Source organism: Umbelopsis ramanniana (genome assembly GCF_025399195.1).
Source record: "Umbelopsis ramanniana AG unplaced genomic scaffold K450scaffold_54, whole genome shotgun sequence".
Lineage (NCBI taxonomy): Eukaryota > Fungi > Mucoromycota > Umbelopsidomycetes > Umbelopsidales > Umbelopsidaceae > Umbelopsis > Umbelopsis ramanniana.
Window position 1 is genome coordinate 20,225 of NW_026252140.1, and position 18,163 is coordinate 38,387.

Sequence of the window (18,163 nt, forward strand, 5' to 3'; positions counted from 1 at the left end):
TTTGTTGATCTACAGAAACTTCTTTGAAGGGTTCCAAAACAAAACGTTTTATTGCATTTGAAGTCAATAATGCCTTCGTAAAATTTAAGCGGTATTCTTTTTGAATTCGGCAACAGCTGCATCTAGCATGTCTTGGCTCTGCAAAATGTCTATTAATGTCATAGACATTGCTTTAGTGGCCCGCAATGTGTCTTCATGTGCTATCTCTGTTTTTGCTGCAGCAGTGAATTCGTGTGTGTGATTCACGGCTGTGGTGTGAATACCGAAGCCTGGGTGCACTAGTGGAACTTGGTAGCTGATGTTTCCAGCATCAGTGCTACCACCGCTCATTTGCTCTTGTTCAGATTTAGGGATATAGGAAATACCGTAAGACTCCATGTACTTCGTATATCTGTCACCCATGACTGAGTTTACCAAGACGTCTAGGCAAAATCATGTTAGTGCAAGAAATTATATTACTACATTATATGTATGTAAGCCTTACCTTTAGTGACACCAACATCCTTCCAACTAAACTTGACTTTGCATCCTGTGGCAATAGCAGCAGCCTCAAAGCACTTTTCAACACGAGGTTTCAGTTCATCCAATTGAGAAATCTTCAAGGAACGAACAAAGAAGGTTGCAGAAGCGTAATCTGGAATAATGTTTGCCTGAGGAGAGCGTTAGTATGAGATAGTACCAAAAGATGCAAAGGATACTTCCAATCTGTTTCTACTTACTGCTTTACCGCCATCAGTAATGATACCGTGGATTCTATACAAATTTTAAAAGATTGGAATCAATGCCCAGCCATTTAAGCAAAGGAAAAAGAAAAAACATTGTCACTAGCGTTACTTACCTGTCAGTTGGCAAAATCTGTTGGCGAAGCATGGAAATGTTGTTCCATGTTTGGGCGATAGCATCGAGGGCATTGATACCATTCCATGGTGCAGCTAAAAGTCAGTGAAGACGAATCAATACATATGGACTAGTAGCTTGTGATCGTTTAATTCACTTACCAGCTGCGTGACTTGGCTTGCCAAAGAATTCGACGTTAACATGATCAACAGCTAACATACGATGATATACAGTGTCACCGGGACTAGTAGACCAAAATAGCATTAGTCCATGCACATCATTATAAAGATCGACAACAAATGCACTTACGATGGATGAATCATCATGCACACATCCACATTCTTTTTGAAGACATCAAGGTTGCACATGATAACCTTTCCAACAGTGATTTCTGTCATAACAAGGTGATAAGTACGCGCACCTTACTATAACAAAATAGTGTTCGTATTTCAAACTAACCTTCAGCAGGTGTACCATAGAGGATGACCTTTCCTTTGACACGACCGCTTTCCAGAGCAGCCTTGATAGCCATAGCAGCACCAACACCACTGATGGCAATCAAGTTGTGTCCACATCCTTGACCAAGACTACAAAACAAGTCAATACTTCGGTCTTATCTAGGGGCATTTGTCTACATTAAAACTCACCCTTTCAGACCGTCGTATTCTGAGCACAAACCGACTCTTCTACCAGGGCCATTGGTGAACTCAGCTGTAAATGCAGTCTCCATTCCATAGGCATGTCTGGTTACTTTGAATCCTTTGCGTTCAAGGAAATCAGTCAACAAGTCGTGAGAATGATATTCATGCATGCCTAGCTCCGGGTTTCGGTGAAGCTTTAAGGTTTCGTGATCGGGTTGAGAAATTAGGTCAGTGTAAGATAGCGATAGGAGCAAAATATCATTAGAAAGCAAATTTGACACAGGTTGGAGTATGCAAACAATGAAATGTAGATTAAAATAAAGAGAGAGAAATAGATATTAATGGCTGATCCTGTGCGTTCCATAGTTTACTACAATGAAAGTGTTGCCTTACCTCCAAACTGATCTCTCTAAGTTCGCTTGAAGCATTATCAATGGTATCGTAAATGATCTTCTCGATTTCTGTATCTGCCTTGACATCAAAATGCTCCAGAGCCTGTAATGAAGTGTTAAAAGACGATTAGAGCTGTACCTACTGACCTATATGACAGTGCGACTGAATCTTGAGATCTCTAAACTCACTTTGGTGGTAATGCATTCTTCGTAGGCCGGAAGTCTTTCAGGAACAGTATTCTTTTGCTCTAAAGTTTTGGCTTTACGAAGATTTCCAAACAATGAGGAAAAGCAGCCAGTGCTATTCTTTTTGGCAGATGAGAAACCCATAACAAAGAGGTTCTGAAAGGATAGGGAAGTAGTCGGAAGCACATTCATCCGATGGATATCCAAAATGATTTCCTTCAAGTCACGTGTATCTTCAACTGGGGGACGTGCGCTGTGGATGAAAAACGGAAGCAGGAACAGTGTGTCAACCCTTGTAGATAAATTGCATAATTCAGAAACTAATTATGCTCTCAATACCTTTGATGGACGTAGCATACGGATATTTTAGTATAAGAACATTGGCCCGAACTCTCTCGATATGGTGGTATCTCTCCGTCAAATAGTATACCGAACGGAATCATGTGATAGTAGTGGCTTGAGTTCTAAATTTTGTCATTTTTTTTAAAAGCCTTGGTCAGGTTTTACTAACGAGGGCTCAGCTATTTTCACCATGAAATTGTTCAAGTCTGTTCATACGTACGATTACCCATGGAGCTTAGTCTCTGCAGCGAACTGGCAAAAATACCCCAATGAGCACTGTTCACATGTGTATGCTGTGGATGTCCTCGACAGAAGAGTAGAGCCTGATACGGGCGTTCTCATAACGGAAAGGCTCATTACAGTGAAGCAAAATGTACCAACTATCATTCTTAAGGTAAGGATTCGAATTGTCAAGTGTAATTTCATAAATTCATACATACTCAACTTCTGTTCAAACAGCTTATGGGCACAGGATATACCCAATACGTTCGAGAGATATCCCGCATTGACCCAAAGTCAAAGACCCTGACAATGGACAGTATCAACTTGACATTATCCAGCTATATGAGCGTCGCCGAGTCTATCGAATACACAGAACATCCCTCAGAACCTGGAAAAACTCAGTTCACGCAACAGGCTGCAATTTCGGCTGGTACTAAACTTGCAAGATGGGCAAGCTTAGTCGAAGACTTTAGCGCCAAGCGCTTCCAACAAAACGCTGATATCGGTCGTGAAGGATTCAACCAAGTCCTCCAACGCTTTGTTGTGCGAGCAGAAGCATCTGCTGCCAACCAGGCTTCAGCAGCTTCATCTTAAAACACATTGGCATACCAGTGACCGGGGGTTGTACCCATGGAGCGCTTGCTGCAAGGTGCATAGCCCAGCGCGTACTTGCTTTTGTCAACACACAACAACCCGTAGCACGCAAAATACTAGACCTATACTACCACCATTAGACTACTTCAGTCCGAAAACAATTTTCCTTTGATGTTTTTCATCTGTATCATATCCTCTCACCTAAAAGTATATCATGTTTTGAAACAACCATCAGACATTAAAAGAATCAAACCAAACGTAAACAAATTGTGCCGTTTTGACATGTTAATGAAATTCTTACGTCATGTTTAAATTGGCTTACCTGTTTTCTGTGTTGGCATTCTTAGGAATAATAAGATTATCCATGGAAGTTCGATTATTACAGTAGGCTAAATAGACTTTCCGCTCCCGGCTCGATAAGAGGTTTGGCTGCTTTTGCAAAATGAGCGCTTCTCTAACTCTACCCTAACCCAGCTGGCTGTTTTGAGCCAAAGTTGCCAAAGTCTATGGGCGGTGATTTGAGTGTACTTGTCTTCGACTACCTGGCGGCGTTGGTTTTATTTTCCCTCCTCTCTCTCCATTTGATCAACAACTTTTCTGTTAGATCCGAGTTTCGTTATCATGTCTCCTCCTACTATTCTCACTTCTCAAGCATTCAACATCGGCTTGATGCTGTTTGCGATGCAAGCATCAAAGAAGATCTCTTGGGAAGATCCCGAGACGATTCAACTGGCCCGTGCAGCTTACGGTATCGCGCAGTTGGTAGCTGTTGCCATCACATATTACTTGATCATGGTGGTAAAGAAGAAGAATGGTAAGCTGTCAGATCAATTATTTTGTGGCGGATGCAACGTGGGAAGCTAACGCAGTACACACTAGATACCACCACCTTGAGATACGTTGTACCTGGCAAGCCTTCAACAAACGGACAACCCAGTGAGCCAACTGCGGTGGTGACAACCCATCGAGCATACGACATTGATCAGCTTCAGAAGGCTATTCGTTCCATCTTCACTACTGCAGTGATGTTCTCTGTAGTTCACTTTTACTTCAAGATCAATCAGCCCCTTTTACTTCAGTCCATTGTCCCCATCAAGAATGCTCTGATTTCCAAAGAGGCTTTGATCCATCTTTGGGGAGATGCGGCTGAAGGACCGTTGCAGCGTCCATTCAAGGCTGAATCACCCTTCTCCGCCTTGCTCGGTATGGCCAATGCTCCACTTGAAGATGGGGCAGACAAGAAGAAGGAACAATAATAAGAAAGGGAAGGAAATAAGAACACTCCCAATGCTGATCTTATCGTACTCTCTATTTCTGTATATTAAAAAAAACCAATTGACAATGTGGCGTTAAAGAGTACTACGTTCGAGCAACATAATGCCATCGCTGATGCAAAAACAATAAAATACAATACATCCATTAAGCAACTTACCCTCGTGGGTATTCTTTTGTCTATGATTGATCCTAAATAGATGAGCGGGGACTAGGCGGGCATTTCTGCAGATCCCAGGACTTCCATTCGTGTGCAAAAAATTAGATTCTGTAAAATCTTAGCTAAAAGTCTGTACCACACTGGTCCAACGTCTTTGTACTATGCCCATATTCTTCTCTTGTGGAGATCCCACTGATGTTCGGGAAAGCAACGGTTTTAATATATTCAAAAGTCAATAACTTCATGCTAAATGTTGGTTATAATGGCATGGTAACCGCCGTGATGAAGAAGCGTTTCTAGTTTAATTCACTCAGCGTATTTCGGGTCCCGCTTGTGTAGCAAGAAAGCTCCATGGAAAATGACCATGAGTTCAAATGGTTATTATGGAATAGATGAAATAAAAACGATGTACACTACATGCGCTAGGTATTATGGTGAATGGGATACAGGGAAACGGGGATCTTGAAGGGGGGAAGGTGCCTCTAGGATAGCGGAAGGAGAGCAGTGGTAGGTCTTGAAATGTTAGCAGGGGAAGGGGCGGGCTTAGGAGTTTTAAAACCTTAGGAATAAGCTGATGGTCGATATACTATTTAGATAGACTTGACCAAATCAGAGTCGATGCAAGAGGTTGCGTCTACGCAAAATCCATTTTCGATGGAACGTCTTAACCATATGCTTGTAACTCCTTCAATGTTTTTGGCTATTCGCTCTTCGATGTCATTGTTATAAGACTTCCCTATTGCTGTTGCAACCAGAGGTTGGATGTTTTGTGAGATTAGAGAATCGTACAAGTGTGCGTGGACGGATTCTATATTAATGTATTAGTTCACTCAGGTTGGATCCAGAGCATGGCCTCGTTCATAAAACTGCATAACTTACCTCCTATTTTCTCTACAACAGCTTGCCGAGCAACACGTATAGCATCATCGATATGCGAGATAGCTTCTTCTGATTCATTATAGGTCTGCATCAAGGCGTTGAAAATAGCTTCTTTGATTTTTAATTCTTGATCGGCCCACGTCGATTTGATGGTGCCAGAGATTCGTATGTCTAAGTCGCTCTTTTTTGAAAATGCTACGACAAATTCATTATCATGTGGAAGAAGACCGGCAAATACGTTTCGTTGAACGTTGGTAGAGAATTGGCGCAATTTGGGTTGTAACGCTAGTTGAAATTGGGAAGATATGTTTTCTGATAAATGGTACATGATGTTGGTATTCATATCATCTCGTTTTTGAATGGGAGCCGACCACACCATTGGACTTATGCTACATAAAAGTAGCATGCATATTATTTTGTATTGCATAGGGTGAAAGACTTGGGCAGTAATAGAATGAATGAGGGCCGGTCGATCAAAGAAAAGTGAGAAGGTGCTGTATCGAGAGAAAAGAAGGTCTTGTACTACAGAGTGTGCAACGAAAAATTTATAAGACGACCTATCCAATCCATCGCTGTGTCAAATTTATATGAAAGATTGGCCATCTTTCTTTTCGGTATTCAGAAAGGCCGGGACCTTTTCCCGCACCATCACATTCAAACTTTTAACTTTTCTTTGCCTATGCTCTTATTTTACATAGATAATTTTTGACTTTACCATGCCATCGTGCGGTTGGTATAACACCACGCATGAAACTGTGTTATGGTAGATTCGAAAACAATTACCTAAACACACTCCTAAAGAAGAAAGGGAAAGACGAAGAGAAACAAAAAATAGATGGTGCGAACCGGCATATTCCAAGTGTCACGCGGTTGGCTCTTTATGAAGAGTGATCACGTACAAATTAAGAAACCACCGAACAAAGACAGCAAAAGTTTCGTTGCATGAATTATACAGTGTATTTCTTCCAAGATTGCTAAATAGTACAGAAGGAGCTGCTAATGATACCGATGACCACAAGCCTAATACGTCTTTACAGTCAGTTGTTTACGAGAATTTACTGGCATTATGAACTTTTGCAACGTCCCATTCACGAACACCTTTGCTATATACAATACCATCATTCAGTGAACGATGGTTGGCGTCTGATGTCTTTTCTTTCTTGGATTTCTTGTGTTTATGCTTTCGCAACGATTCTTCTTTGCCCTTGGATTTACTCTTTTTAGATTTACTTTTTTTCTTTTTGCTATGTGCATGGCTATCGACCCAGCCATCCTCGTCAACAACCTTGCCGGTGTCTTGGCTTGGATCATAAGATTTCGAAAAATATTTGTCCATAGCCGAAGGACCTCCTGCAGTAATATTGCCTCGACCTTTAAAAGTGACAGTTTTTTCATCCTCAGAGGACTCAGAGCTTGACGAATTGTCAGGATGGGTATCAACCGACTGGTGGCGACGTGGTGATGATGTAGGTGAGCTTGATCGGTCCCGCTCGCGCCTTTCGTAGTCTTTATATGGCGATCGACTCCTAGAGCGTCTTGATCGTTTTGCTATGGATGTAGGAGACCTTGATCGGCGTCTACTTCTATCTCTTTCTTCCCGTTCAATTCGCCGTCTATTCGCTTGTGCTTGCTCTTCTGTGGCTCGAATAAGTGCTTGATTGTGACTGTCAGTTGCTTTGACGACATTCAGCAAAAACCTTTTGTTCATCTTGGGAAGTGTGCTTGGAGGACTATAGACTGGTTAGCATCTAAATCAGGACATCAAATGTGTAAAGTTGTCAAATAAGACTTACGTTCCGGAATTGGGGAGGTAGGCTTTCACACCGATGTCGTTATACTTTTTCTTATTTACTTGAGCTTCACGGAGAAGTATATCAGCAACATATTTATCAAGATCTTCATCGGCGACTTTGCTAGTATCTCCTCCTGCAGCAGCTCGCACCAAATCGCTTACTGCTGAGGAGAAGATTGATTTCGGCTGCTTGGACATGGAGGTCAACAGTATTGGCAGTCACCTGTTCCAAAGACACCATTATGAACAGAGCACGTGATCTAAATAAGGATGGATTCCACGTTCATTAGTGGAAGTGGGCACGCTAAGAAAAAGAAGCATATTATAGTAATAGCTTTGATTGAAGCTTAGAGAAAACTTTTCAACCATGTCATGTCATTGGTAATACTTTCTGTAAAGTTAGTCCTAGACACGGCACAAACCTTACGACAGGCCGTGGTATAATATGAAAATCTGTCAAGCATCAAAAGCATCGCTTTCAAAATCAAAAATGACCTACCTATTTCAAATGCATATTTTTCAACGTACATGCAAAAGCACCTTCGCTTTGTCCCTGCTACTTTAGATTCAATGTCAAGTATAGATACAACTTGAGCTATAGCGTCCGCAAATGAAAGAACCATTTCGAAAGCCTTTGCTATAAGGAGCCAGGGAGTTTTGGAATTGATAATTGGTCAACGGTGCATGTTTGTAGTGTATTTGCTTTGAATCGATGGTGTTAGGGGAGCAAGCAGGGTACATCTGGTGAAATAGTGGTTGAAACAGCGAAATTTTTGTTTCGGAACCCCATTATCTTTCTTTGTCCTGACCTGGCAAAATCACCCCGTTTTGTTCGTGTGTTTGGTTCATCCGCCTTTCCCACAAATGAGATGAACACATCACCGGCCCGTCGAGAATCAAACGCCCTATATACCGCCTCTCTTTTCATTTTGATTGCATTAACGGCTCTATGTCTAGCCGTATCAGCTGCTGATGTCATTATCCAAGCATTAGCCGACAAGAATCAATATGGACAACATGACTATCGCAATCTTTTTGTCGTCGGAGGCAGCTACGTTTTGCTTGTAAGAATTTTTTTACAAACTATCCACTATCTATATCGGAACATGTTTTTAACGATCAGAATAGGGGTTATTAGCATTCATTTTTTCATGTAGTCGACTATTCACTGTTCGAAGGTCTCTTGCGGATATCCCAAAATTGCATATCCCGATCAGCGAGTATGACTTGCCAAAGGTAACTCAGATGTTTGATTTAAAATTCATGGATCTGCAGTGTATCCGAAACAATGATAACATTAAGACATGCTTCGTGATTACAGAAAGTTCATAAAAGGATACAAGAAGGTTTTACAGATATTCGGCACATTCGGAGCTTAGCAGAGCCTAAGCCAGAAGACGTTGGTCAGCTGGGGTGGGCTAAGCCTGGATCAGAGTTTGAGGGTGTCAATTTTAAACGAGCCATTACAAGAACTTCAGGAATCATCGGTGAGACTTTTTCAGACGTTCAGTTTTGACACTGGAGATAGCCAATTTATGTATTTCATTGTACAGAAAAAGCCGCAATTGAAATGGATCAAGACTTTGTCCGTCCTGCTTATATTCCCTTTCGTCAGTATGTCGAATTTCTGTCACAGCACATCAAGGTTGATCGTTCAATTGTAGATGTCTATCTTGATGGATACGAACGGGCACGCTTTAGTCAAGATGAATTTACGGAAGCAGAATATCTTGGCATTATGGGCCACCTCGCTATCATTCTTCGAAGCATGGGATACCTCACGGACAATGATGCGGTGATTGAGGAGAGTATTGGTAGCAGAGCAGCTAGTTCACGCATTTATGCCTCTAGTGGATCATCTATGGCGGACTCTGAGGTCAAAATTCGAGGTGGTTACATCGTTCAAGACGGGTCAGACAGTGGTCTATCTGATAATGCTGAAAAACATAGTATTCTTTCTTGGGAGAGCGCACGAAGGATGAATTGAGTGATGGTGGATTAAACATCGTCATTCTCATATTGATATACCCGCATGCACATGCCACTGGAACGAAATCTGTGGACAAATCCAAAGAGTGCCATGCTTAGTTTCCATGACACTCTGTAGACTTTCTCCAACTTCTGGAAGGCAGCGCCTACAAAGAGTAGTTGAAGGAACCTCATTTTGATATATTTCTGTAGATGAAAGATGATCCCCTATTGCTGCATCTTATTATTATATAACCACTTTCGTAATATACTTTTGAAACAATGAATTTTTTCAAAGCAAGCCATTGCTCCGTCGCCCCGCCTATTCTTTTATGCCGTTGTATTCATAGGCAGTATATCTGCAGCCATGCCTATACCACACGATATCGTTTACCTTGTGTGCTCTTTTGCAATAGGCGATGATTATAGTCAATATTTGTCCATTATGCAAGTCAACCACGAATGGGCTGAAATTGCTTGCCGAATGCTGTACTGGTAAATGACTGACGTTCGTCTAGTCTGGCTTATGTAACAATCTATCGCTAATCCTTCATTGTCACAATCACACTCTGTGCCTCGTCCTTAGTAACCCGAGATTGCAAAACTATGTTGCATTTTGCGGGTTTGTACGGACAGTGACCAAGGCCAACGGAATACTACCTTATGCCGAATATGTTCGAGCACTCGATACGGCAGCCGTTAACAAATACGACCTGCGGCGCCGACTCATCAAGTTAATTGCATGTTGCCATGGCCTCATATCACTCTCCCTTGGTTACCAACCTGCATCTGTCGAACTTGACTTTTTTGCTCAAGTCAAACAACATTGCCCTCGTCTACAAACATTACAGCTCCCTGACATAGAAAAATGTATTTTTATGCAAGAATGGAACTTTTCAGGCTTCAAACGCTTGCGAACCGTTCATCTTATTGCAGCACCAATTGGCCCATCATCCATTACTAGTCTGCCCAAACGGGTCAAAGTAGTGCGACTAGAGCGGGTTGCGTTCGACAATTTGTACCTCGAACGACTCCTGAAAACGCACCCTTATATTCAAGAGATTGAAATCACCAACTGCAAAGATATATCCAAATTTCCTGGCTTAGCATATGCTTCTTCGCTGCAATCCCTCACAATCTCAGGGAGGACGATAGACGATAGTACCCTTAAGGATATATGGAGCCTTCGGCATACCTTCATAAAATGCGATTTTCGAGATACATGTATTACCGACGAGACTTTGATTGCCATCTCAAACTCTAGCGTCACTATGAACGAACTTTATCTGAACGACTGTAGTGGAATAACCATTGAAGGGGCCAGAGCTCTACTTTTGGCAACCCCACCACCTGAATTGATTGACATCACAGGCTGTATGCAAATTTCACCAGTCCAGGCTGAATACCTAGAAAACAAATCACCCAGTGGAACGAAGATAATCGCGCGAAAGAAGATGAGCTTTTTCGTCAATAACATATTTGATTGATAATTTTGACCGCAAGCTTGGCACCACCATGTAGTAACACCTAATACTCATTTTGTATGCCCAGCGGTTGGACCAGTCTATATTTAACTCGCTTGCATTTTGTACTATTTATTTGATATGCCATCCTATTGAAATGCAGAGATGTTTTGCGCAGGGGGTGTATGATTGAACAATAGTTCTGAATTGATAGATATGACATGTGCTAAACAGACCCCGTAGCTCTAACCTGTGTTTTTGAGTGAACCTGTTGATTCAAAAATGCGTAGGCAGGCTGGTGAAAAAAAAAACCCACATACGCACAGCGCCGCAATTTTGAGTGGGTAAACTATCCTGTGTTTTTGTACGTGATCTCTTGTCCTTCAACTTAATTTAGCTTTATGGGACTACCAACACCTGCATCTACTAGTGTACTTTCTCCTCCGTCTTCGAATGACAGTTCATCGCGATTACTTTTTCAAAAAAGTACGCGCCATGGTAAAATGATGAAGATATTTGGAAATTGATCCACGTCAACAACAAAGCCCCAGGTTAACCAAAGTGTAAGAGCGCGTGTTTAGCCACATCTTATTTGAACGAAGAGAGGGGCTTTGATACCCAGAACACTGGTGCAACGTTCACCTCCAATCACAAAGCTTGTCTCACGTTCAGTGCAATAAAAAAAAGAAGGTCCCAAAATACTTTTTTATATATCTTACCTGTTTGCTTTAAGCCTCGCCTAAACCTCTTTTCATACTTTCCTTTCGTTCCTACTCCTCCTACCATCATGGTCTCCTACACCCTCATCTCAACCGTCTTCGCTGCCATTGCTACAGCTGTCTCTGCCAACATGGCTCCAAGTGAACCTGCTCCAGGTACCATTTGGACCATTGGACAGTCTGGTTTAATTCAATGGGGTATGTCTTTTATTTATTAGATCGCATTCACGAACGAATCTCGACGCTTTCTGACGCCTTACTCGCTAATTTAGCCGATGACAGTACCTCTCCTGCTCTCGCAACCGACTGGAAGAAGTTCAAGATTGGTAAGAAATTTGAATGTAATATACAGGTTGTGTAACCATGTTTCTCAACTCCGGTGCTTTTTTCTGCTTGTGCTTTTTAGATTTCATGACTGGTGACAACACCAACCAGATCCTCTTGAGTAATGTTGCCACTGTAAGCTCGACGATTTCAACAGGATATAATATCTATACAAAAGTATTAAATAGGGCTTCACCCCTTACGTTCTTTCTAGGGACTTGATGGAACCGCCGCTACTACTTATAATTGGACTTGCCCCGATGTGGATGTTCACTCAGCTATCTACTTCTTCATGTTCACCAGCTGTAAGTTTATCAAGTCATTGTTCTTACAAGGCATATACTTGGCTATTAAACATTTTGTCCTTATAGTAACCAAGCCAACTGACATGGCATGGACCACCCGATTTGCTATCGTCGGCGCAGACGGTGTTCAAACTGCTCCTGCTAATTCCGCTCAACCCGACGGATCCACCTTGGACGGCAAGGCCATCCCTTGGGGAGTTGGTCACCTCGTCAACTCCGCTAATGCTTCTGCTTCTGCCGCCACCAACAGCATCATTGCCTCCACTGCCCCTGCTCTCAGCTTGAGCAGCGCTGCTCCTGCCGCCACTGATTCTGGAGCCGCCGTGAGTGCTGCTGGTTCTTCCCCAGCTGCTGCCTCTCCCTCCACCTCCCAAAAATCCAGCGCTTCCAAGGTCCTCACCACTGCAGGTCTTGGATTAGCCGCTGTCGCTGCCGTCATGATGGCTATGTAAAACTATAACCCAACAACAATACCATGCTATTGTGTTGTTTGCCACCTTGTAAGAAGTACGAAAAAACAATCAGAAAGTTGAAATATGGTCAGATCGGCCGATATCCCCCCTTCTTCCATTTCTCCCTATTACCACGAGTTTTCATTTTGAAAAAGCCGTGATTTTTTGTTTTCAACATGTTACCCTTTTTCCTTTTCGTCTCTCCACGTTCTCATCCTTCTGTTTAAATACTTAACTAGGATTTTTTCTGCCTTACAGGGTGATAGTGTACTTTCACAAACCAAGAGTAATACATTTTGATTTCAGTGAATCTGTTTTCCAAAAATAGACAAACCGCCCGAGTAGACTGTGCAGAGCCAACCCAAGCCTTTCCAGTGCTTGAATTCGTACAAGGAGTGTTTTGCCAGAAACACTGTTTTTAAGTCTATTATAAAGTTGCGCTTTGGCCGTGCGACACACAAGCTTAAAATGTCCTGGCAGTGTTTTCCGCAAAGGGAATGACGGTAATGGATTCAGAAAAGGGTCGAGACTTTTTGATGCCGAAAGTCTTGTTTTCTCTGTAAGAGAAAGTCACCAATCAGAGCATTGGAGTATTAAAGAAAACTCAAACGGAAACTTTCTACCGAGGTGGGCTTCATCCTCTCTCTACTGTTTATAGAACGCTTTTATATTTTAGGGAAAAGAGTTTTCATTTTTTGCCTCTTTTTCGCCTTCCTTTTCAACCGGACATGACACTTTCCAAGGCAGTGTTCATAACCGCCTTCATCTTTCTTGTCACTGCCTGCGCGGGAGAGCTAGCCGCTAACGTCGCTTTGAATGCTCGGGCTATTATTACCGTAACATCCACCACAACTGGCCCGGCGACGACCGTTGCCGTTACAGCACAGCCAACCTCCACAATCGCTATGACGACGCAAACTCCTAATTCCGCTCTCACCATAACCACCTCGCCATGGATATACCTTATAGCCGCTACCATCACCTGGATATTGCGATGATATGTTAGATAAGGTGGGGACGCAAATACATCAATCTTTTGTCATGCATGACGATGTCTAAAAAAATTTTAGGCAGCAGACCAATTTTATGGGAAGTAAGAATGATAACATGGTACAAGTGATTGCTATGACAGCAAGAAACGTTTTTTTGTTGTAAAAAGAAGAAAGAAAACATAAAAGTAGAAAAAGAATTATAATTTTCTAACCGTGTTGATTTAAAGCTCCATGGCATCGTTTGCGTTGGAACTGTCAACAGCCTCCTGTACCTCATTGAACATGTATTCATCCTGGTGTTCCTTGAGGAATTGGACAGATCTTTTCTCATCCAAAAACAAGGCATACACCCTCTTGATATCTTGAATGTCAACAGCAGCAGCCTAATAACCAACCCATTAGTCATAGTTATTTTAAACCCTCTAAAAAAGCACATTATCCTCTTACCTTTCTCTTCTTGGCTACCAAGTGAGCAGCGGTGATGAGATGGATAGAGTATCTAAGCGACGTTTCCATGCCAATACGAGTAAGAACCTCCTTCGCATCTTCAGTCATCTCAACATCTTCTTCCTCGCATCTAGTAGGAGAGAACAACACCATAAGTATCATAAGTCCGTCGCCAACCCCGATTGTTTGTTTTGTTTGCTTGTCCACTTACCGGATGCTAAGAATTTGTTTAACTTCTTGTTCTTCATAGGGATTGGTGGAAATGATTAGGGTACGGTCTAATAAATCGACGGGCATACCGTGGGGCGACTTGTATTTCGTGCCTCGGATAGTAGTGATACCACGGTTGGATGCCATGATGACAACGGGGGCGAGGTCGTCTTCTAATGCTCGGTTGAGGAAAGAGAAGCATTCGATATCCAGCATATGTACTTCATCAATGAACAAGACACCTGGAACAATTTCTGCCTTTCCTTCTTCTCTCCATTCGGCGATCTTGGTGTTGATCTGGTCGCGAACTTCTCCCTTAATTTCACCAGTGTCTCCAGAGAACAAGGCAAGGAAACCTTGTGTTCGACTATTTATAACATCTATTTCGTGCAAAGATACTGTGTGGACAACTTCTTTTCGCTTTTGCAATTCTCCTTCTGGGCATTGAACAAATTTGGTCTATAAGGCGAATTTTAATCTGTCAGCATATATGTGCTTATGGGATTACACTAAGTCAACCACTGCCCGCCAACACTAAAAACGAAATAAGACCTACATCAGATCCCATGGCATCATAATCGCGGGCTCGAGTGAAAGATCGTCCAAGTTTTGTGATACGGCCAGACGCCTTGTCAATTGTGATGACATCTCTATTGCAGCAAAGTTTAGCAAATCGACCAGTACATGGGTGCAAATTATGTGTATGTGGTAGATACATACCCTGCCATGACCTTCTCACGGTTGAGAGCTTCTATCATCTTGTGGCCGAGATCATAGATGGTCTCCATTTCAGTGGTTTTCAGCGTCAATTTACCGGTCTTTGAGGACTGCAATGATAAGGATGTTAGTGACTTGAAACGTTCCGTAGCATAAATTTGCATGGGCCATCACTTACTCCAGTTACAGAAGAGTCGATTTGAACTTCAACAACTTCACCTTCGATCAACTCAGACTCTTCCTTAATGCGAACACCAATTGATCTACGGAAAGCTTGTGTCAAAGCTTCAGTTTTCGACATCTCTAAAGAGAAGATTTCGGATGCTGCAAGCATTGTGAAAGGAACATCGCTTCCAAGGGCTGCGTCAAAAGAGTCATAGTCAGAACACATTGCTTTTGTTGTACATAGTGCTATTTTCCTTGCTTCACTCACCTTGTGCCATTCCTGTTTATCGATAATGCATAACGAACAATATGTTAATATCATGTTTACCTACACACTTCAACACTCGTTATATTCAATACTGACCCATAGCGATGGCTGTTTTACCGGTTGAAGGAGGACCGGCTATGAGAATTGCGCGACCTGCGATCTTTCCTTGTTGGATCATGCGAAGAATCACGCCAGCAGCTTTACGAGCCTTCAGCTGTCCTACCATTCCTTGGGAGGATTTACGTGGCTCCAATGCGTCGTCCAATCCGAGACCTCGAATGTGAGAGTGGGTACCTAGAGGAAGGCGTCAGCAATGTCGTTAGTGGATTCAACATTAGAAGAATGTGACTTACCGACTCGCTCCATGCGAAGTAAGTCTTTAGCTTCTGAGGATGTCGTAGTGATTGCCTGAGCCTAGTAAACAAGGTGTTTTAGTAAAACGTAGTCGAGCGGATAGACTATCATTGATTTACAAACATACCATTCTTATTACTATTGCGCGTTTATGTCAAAGCTACACTTTGGTAACCTCTCTCCGCTAGTAGGAATTTTTACGACTAGTGTGGCTTAGTTGCAAAGTGCAGTATCACTGCCAAAATTCAAGTCATTGAAGGGATAAAAGTTGATTTTAGTAATAAATTTTGTTTATAGTGTCGTGTCTCCAATATGAGAGGCAATAGCAGTTAAAATATAATATAAAAAACGAAAACACGTATAGCATTTTATTAGATTGTTACATGACAACATGTGAGCTCTCAATTTTTTCTAGCATTACCTAGGAACACTTTGACAGTGGTTGTTCGAATGGAAACGGACGGCCGGAGTTTCTAAGAACATCCATCACGTTTGGTTTCAGATTGCTAAAACCAGTTGCTACTTTTGTATAAAGTCGAGTGGAGTATCTAAATAAAGATCTACGAAAGTTGCCTTCAATGAAAATTTACTTTGCAGAAAATTTTTGCAAAAATACAGGCAGAAAATACTCCTGTCCTGTTCTAGTACGGTGAAATGAGGTGAAGTGAATAATATTTTAGCCCCGGTGTTTAAAGAAATAAACTCAAAAAAATTTCAAATTTAAACAGTTGTGAGCAGACTGAAGATTTGACAACATGGCTGTTAAGAGACAGTAGAAAATTTAATAGTAATATAGTGCTTACATACCGCATGGTAACACGCAAGGACAACAGCTGAGGTCCACAGAATACGTTATATCTGATATCGTCATGCGCGAAGCCTGAGCGGAAAACTCAGATTCGCTGGCCACTGACTACGCACGTATCCCAATAAAACGGAAAACTTTTCTGGCATTTCAACAGTCTGTTGAGTATTTTTGGTACAGCACTTAATGTAGAGAATTACTTTGCATTGTTTATCAGCTGAATAATTGACAGTGGTTTCATGTCGTGAGTCATGATTATGCATTGACGGGCTCAACATTAATTAATAATAGCTTGCTTCATTGTTGTAGATGCCACGACAAATGAGCCATACTGCAAAAAAAAAAAAAATGGTACTATTGCCATGAAAGTGTCAAACTGATTGAGAATTTTTTTTTTTTTTTTTGGCGGTTTTTATTTTGATCATCATCGGCAAGTTAAAAGTTTTTCAAGTATCCAAGTAGTTGATGTTACGACCTGCCTAGACTGTGTATGCTATGGATGCAAAGAGTAAGTTTGTTAAATGAATATACTACATCATATTTGATAATGTCAGCTGGCATTATCTACAGGTTATGTGTACGTTCAATTTGCAACATGAGTATATTTTTGCAAACAGATATGAACATTCAAGATTCCAAATTTTGAAAGTAAAACTGAGTGATTTTGTCAATTGTAGTGTATTTGATATAATTAGTTGATTTAGTTCTAGATATATCTATTATAGGATGCAGTCTGTACAGATGAAGGAATATTTAAAGCAGTAGTGTTTGATAAATGATAATGATAATAATGTGCTTGTTCCTTCAGGTGTGGCATGGGTGCCAATGTTTAAGCGCCAGTGCTCATGGGATCATATCCAGGGTTTCTGCTGATGGAACCGCCCATAGGGTCAACATACCCACCAACAACGTCAGGGTGATTAGTACTTCGCATAGGGTCAGCCAAGAACTTTGATAGAGATTTTGGGATAGTTGATTTCTTCACTGGTGTGACAAGATCTTCATTGGAAGCGATTGATGAGGCAGAGCTAACGGGAGCACTATTTGCAGGAGTAGAGTTCTTGTGTTTGATAGAGAAAATGTTGAAAACCATTTTTATGATTGAGAGGAGTATTAAGATGTGAACGATGAAATATGCAACACGAAAGTGATGTCCTTTATATACTTGATCCAGAGCAGGGCGAATTCGGAACCTGGAATTTTCTATTAAAGGCTGTCAAGGCACCATCATCCAATTAGGCACACGGCAAACACAAATTACAAATCAGGTTGATTTATAAGTGTTACTGCTTTTGAAATATCTGACGTGCTCTAGCAGTATACTACTTTGGATTTTATTAATTTAGTCGTCTCATCTTGTTGAACGATCAATACTCTCCCTACAAGTCTTCACATGATGCATCATCAATCTAGAGTTTTGGAGACAAAAGACGTCACAAAAGAAGGAGCTCCGAACTGAGCTCCGGTTAAAGACTCTCTTACCAAGATCAGACACAGTCTGGCCAAGACATTCCCCGACAGAATTGAAAGTTGGAGAAGGGGTGAGTTTCAGTATTTGAAAATGGTAACGTATGATTGGATTGGAGTTGAATTCAACTTCTACGCTTGAGTTTCCTTTTTAGTCAATATGTGTTGTCTTCCACGGAATTCAACGGGT

At 41.6% G+C, this 18,163-nt stretch overlaps 10 protein-coding genes across 10 annotated transcripts; 6 read left to right on the forward strand and 4 right to left on the reverse strand.

Annotated features, from left to right (window-relative positions):
- Nucleotides 1–19: 19 nt before the first annotated feature.
- K450DRAFT_253504 (uncharacterized protein) lies at nucleotides 20–2,826 on the reverse strand. The gene is made up of 12 exons (XM_051591046.1): nucleotides 2,619–2,826; nucleotides 2,396–2,547; nucleotides 2,060–2,309; nucleotides 1,872–1,973; nucleotides 1,485–1,672; nucleotides 1,297–1,424; nucleotides 1,147–1,228; nucleotides 999–1,081; nucleotides 839–932; nucleotides 720–753; nucleotides 485–650; nucleotides 20–422 (listed from the first exon to the last, which is right to left on the reverse strand). Exons 2-12 carry the CDS (start codon nucleotides 2,497–2,499, stop codon nucleotides 85–87), a joined length of 1,569 nt encoding a protein of 522 aa, XP_051442071.1. The 5' UTR covers nucleotides 2,500–2,547; nucleotides 2,619–2,826; the 3' UTR covers nucleotides 20–84.
- Nucleotides 2,567–3,531, forward strand: K450DRAFT_253508 (uncharacterized protein). Its single transcript, XM_051591047.1, has 2 exons — nucleotides 2,567–2,792; nucleotides 2,858–3,531. The coding sequence occupies exons 1-2, from the start codon at nucleotides 2,589–2,591 to the stop codon at nucleotides 3,212–3,214; spliced, it is 561 nt and encodes a 186-aa protein (XP_051442072.1). The 5' UTR covers nucleotides 2,567–2,588; the 3' UTR covers nucleotides 3,215–3,531.
- A 1-nt stretch (nucleotide 3,532) lies between these two features.
- Nucleotides 3,533–4,503, forward strand: K450DRAFT_253511 (uncharacterized protein). Its single transcript, XM_051591048.1, has 2 exons — nucleotides 3,533–4,028; nucleotides 4,094–4,503. The coding sequence occupies exons 1-2, from the start codon at nucleotides 3,836–3,838 to the stop codon at nucleotides 4,468–4,470; spliced, it is 570 nt and encodes a 189-aa protein (XP_051442073.1). The 5' UTR covers nucleotides 3,533–3,835; the 3' UTR covers nucleotides 4,471–4,503.
- A 588-nt stretch (nucleotides 4,504–5,091) lies between these two features.
- On the reverse strand, nucleotides 5,092–6,077 carry K450DRAFT_253513 (uncharacterized protein). The gene is made up of 2 exons (XM_051591049.1): nucleotides 5,526–6,077; nucleotides 5,092–5,454 (listed from the first exon to the last, which is right to left on the reverse strand). The coding sequence occupies exons 1-2, from the start codon at nucleotides 5,950–5,952 to the stop codon at nucleotides 5,237–5,239; spliced, it is 645 nt and encodes a 214-aa protein (XP_051442074.1). The 5' UTR covers nucleotides 5,953–6,077; the 3' UTR covers nucleotides 5,092–5,236.
- A 281-nt stretch (nucleotides 6,078–6,358) lies between these two features.
- K450DRAFT_253516 (uncharacterized protein) lies at nucleotides 6,359–7,622 on the reverse strand. Its single transcript, XM_051591050.1, has 2 exons — nucleotides 7,319–7,622; nucleotides 6,359–7,255 (listed from the first exon to the last, which is right to left on the reverse strand). Exons 1-2 carry the CDS (start codon nucleotides 7,513–7,515, stop codon nucleotides 6,571–6,573), a joined length of 882 nt encoding a protein of 293 aa, XP_051442075.1. The 5' UTR covers nucleotides 7,516–7,622; the 3' UTR covers nucleotides 6,359–6,570.
- Nucleotides 7,623–8,096: 474 nt separating this feature from the next.
- On the forward strand, nucleotides 8,097–9,587 carry K450DRAFT_253519 (uncharacterized protein). Its single transcript, XM_051591051.1, has 4 exons — nucleotides 8,097–8,381; nucleotides 8,446–8,553; nucleotides 8,639–8,804; nucleotides 8,871–9,587. The coding sequence occupies exons 1-4, from the start codon at nucleotides 8,187–8,189 to the stop codon at nucleotides 9,302–9,304; spliced, it is 903 nt and encodes a 300-aa protein (XP_051442076.1). The 5' UTR covers nucleotides 8,097–8,186; the 3' UTR covers nucleotides 9,305–9,587.
- Nucleotides 9,588–9,620: 33 nt separating this feature from the next.
- On the forward strand, nucleotides 9,621–10,931 carry K450DRAFT_302181 (uncharacterized protein). Its single transcript, XM_051593765.1, has 2 exons — nucleotides 9,621–9,780; nucleotides 9,872–10,931. The coding sequence occupies exons 1-2, from the start codon at nucleotides 9,653–9,655 to the stop codon at nucleotides 10,770–10,772; spliced, it is 1,029 nt and encodes a 342-aa protein (XP_051442077.1). The 5' UTR covers nucleotides 9,621–9,652; the 3' UTR covers nucleotides 10,773–10,931.
- A 544-nt stretch (nucleotides 10,932–11,475) lies between these two features.
- Nucleotides 11,476–12,907, forward strand: K450DRAFT_253525 (uncharacterized protein). The gene is made up of 5 exons (XM_051591052.1): nucleotides 11,476–11,665; nucleotides 11,740–11,793; nucleotides 11,874–11,926; nucleotides 12,006–12,096; nucleotides 12,163–12,907. Exons 1-5 carry the CDS (start codon nucleotides 11,536–11,538, stop codon nucleotides 12,546–12,548), a joined length of 714 nt encoding a protein of 237 aa, XP_051442078.1. The 5' UTR covers nucleotides 11,476–11,535; the 3' UTR covers nucleotides 12,549–12,907.
- On the forward strand, nucleotides 12,850–13,653 carry K450DRAFT_253529 (uncharacterized protein). Its single transcript, XM_051591053.1, has one exon. The coding sequence runs from the start codon at nucleotides 13,277–13,279 to the stop codon at nucleotides 13,544–13,546; it is 270 nt and encodes an 89-aa protein (XP_051442079.1). The 5' UTR covers nucleotides 12,850–13,276; the 3' UTR covers nucleotides 13,547–13,653.
- On the reverse strand, nucleotides 13,327–17,688 carry K450DRAFT_282870 (uncharacterized protein). Its single transcript, XM_051593458.1, has 12 exons — nucleotides 17,410–17,688; nucleotides 15,829–15,839; nucleotides 15,701–15,761; nucleotides 15,444–15,641; nucleotides 15,348–15,359; nucleotides 15,093–15,274; nucleotides 14,918–15,024; nucleotides 14,754–14,847; nucleotides 14,199–14,656; nucleotides 13,988–14,117; nucleotides 13,619–13,923; nucleotides 13,327–13,559 (listed from the first exon to the last, which is right to left on the reverse strand). The coding sequence occupies exons 1-11, from the start codon at nucleotides 17,597–17,599 to the stop codon at nucleotides 13,762–13,764; spliced, it is 1,605 nt and encodes a 534-aa protein (XP_051442080.1). The 5' UTR covers nucleotides 17,600–17,688; the 3' UTR covers nucleotides 13,327–13,559; nucleotides 13,619–13,761.
- Between the last annotated feature and the right edge of the window lie 475 nt (nucleotides 17,689–18,163).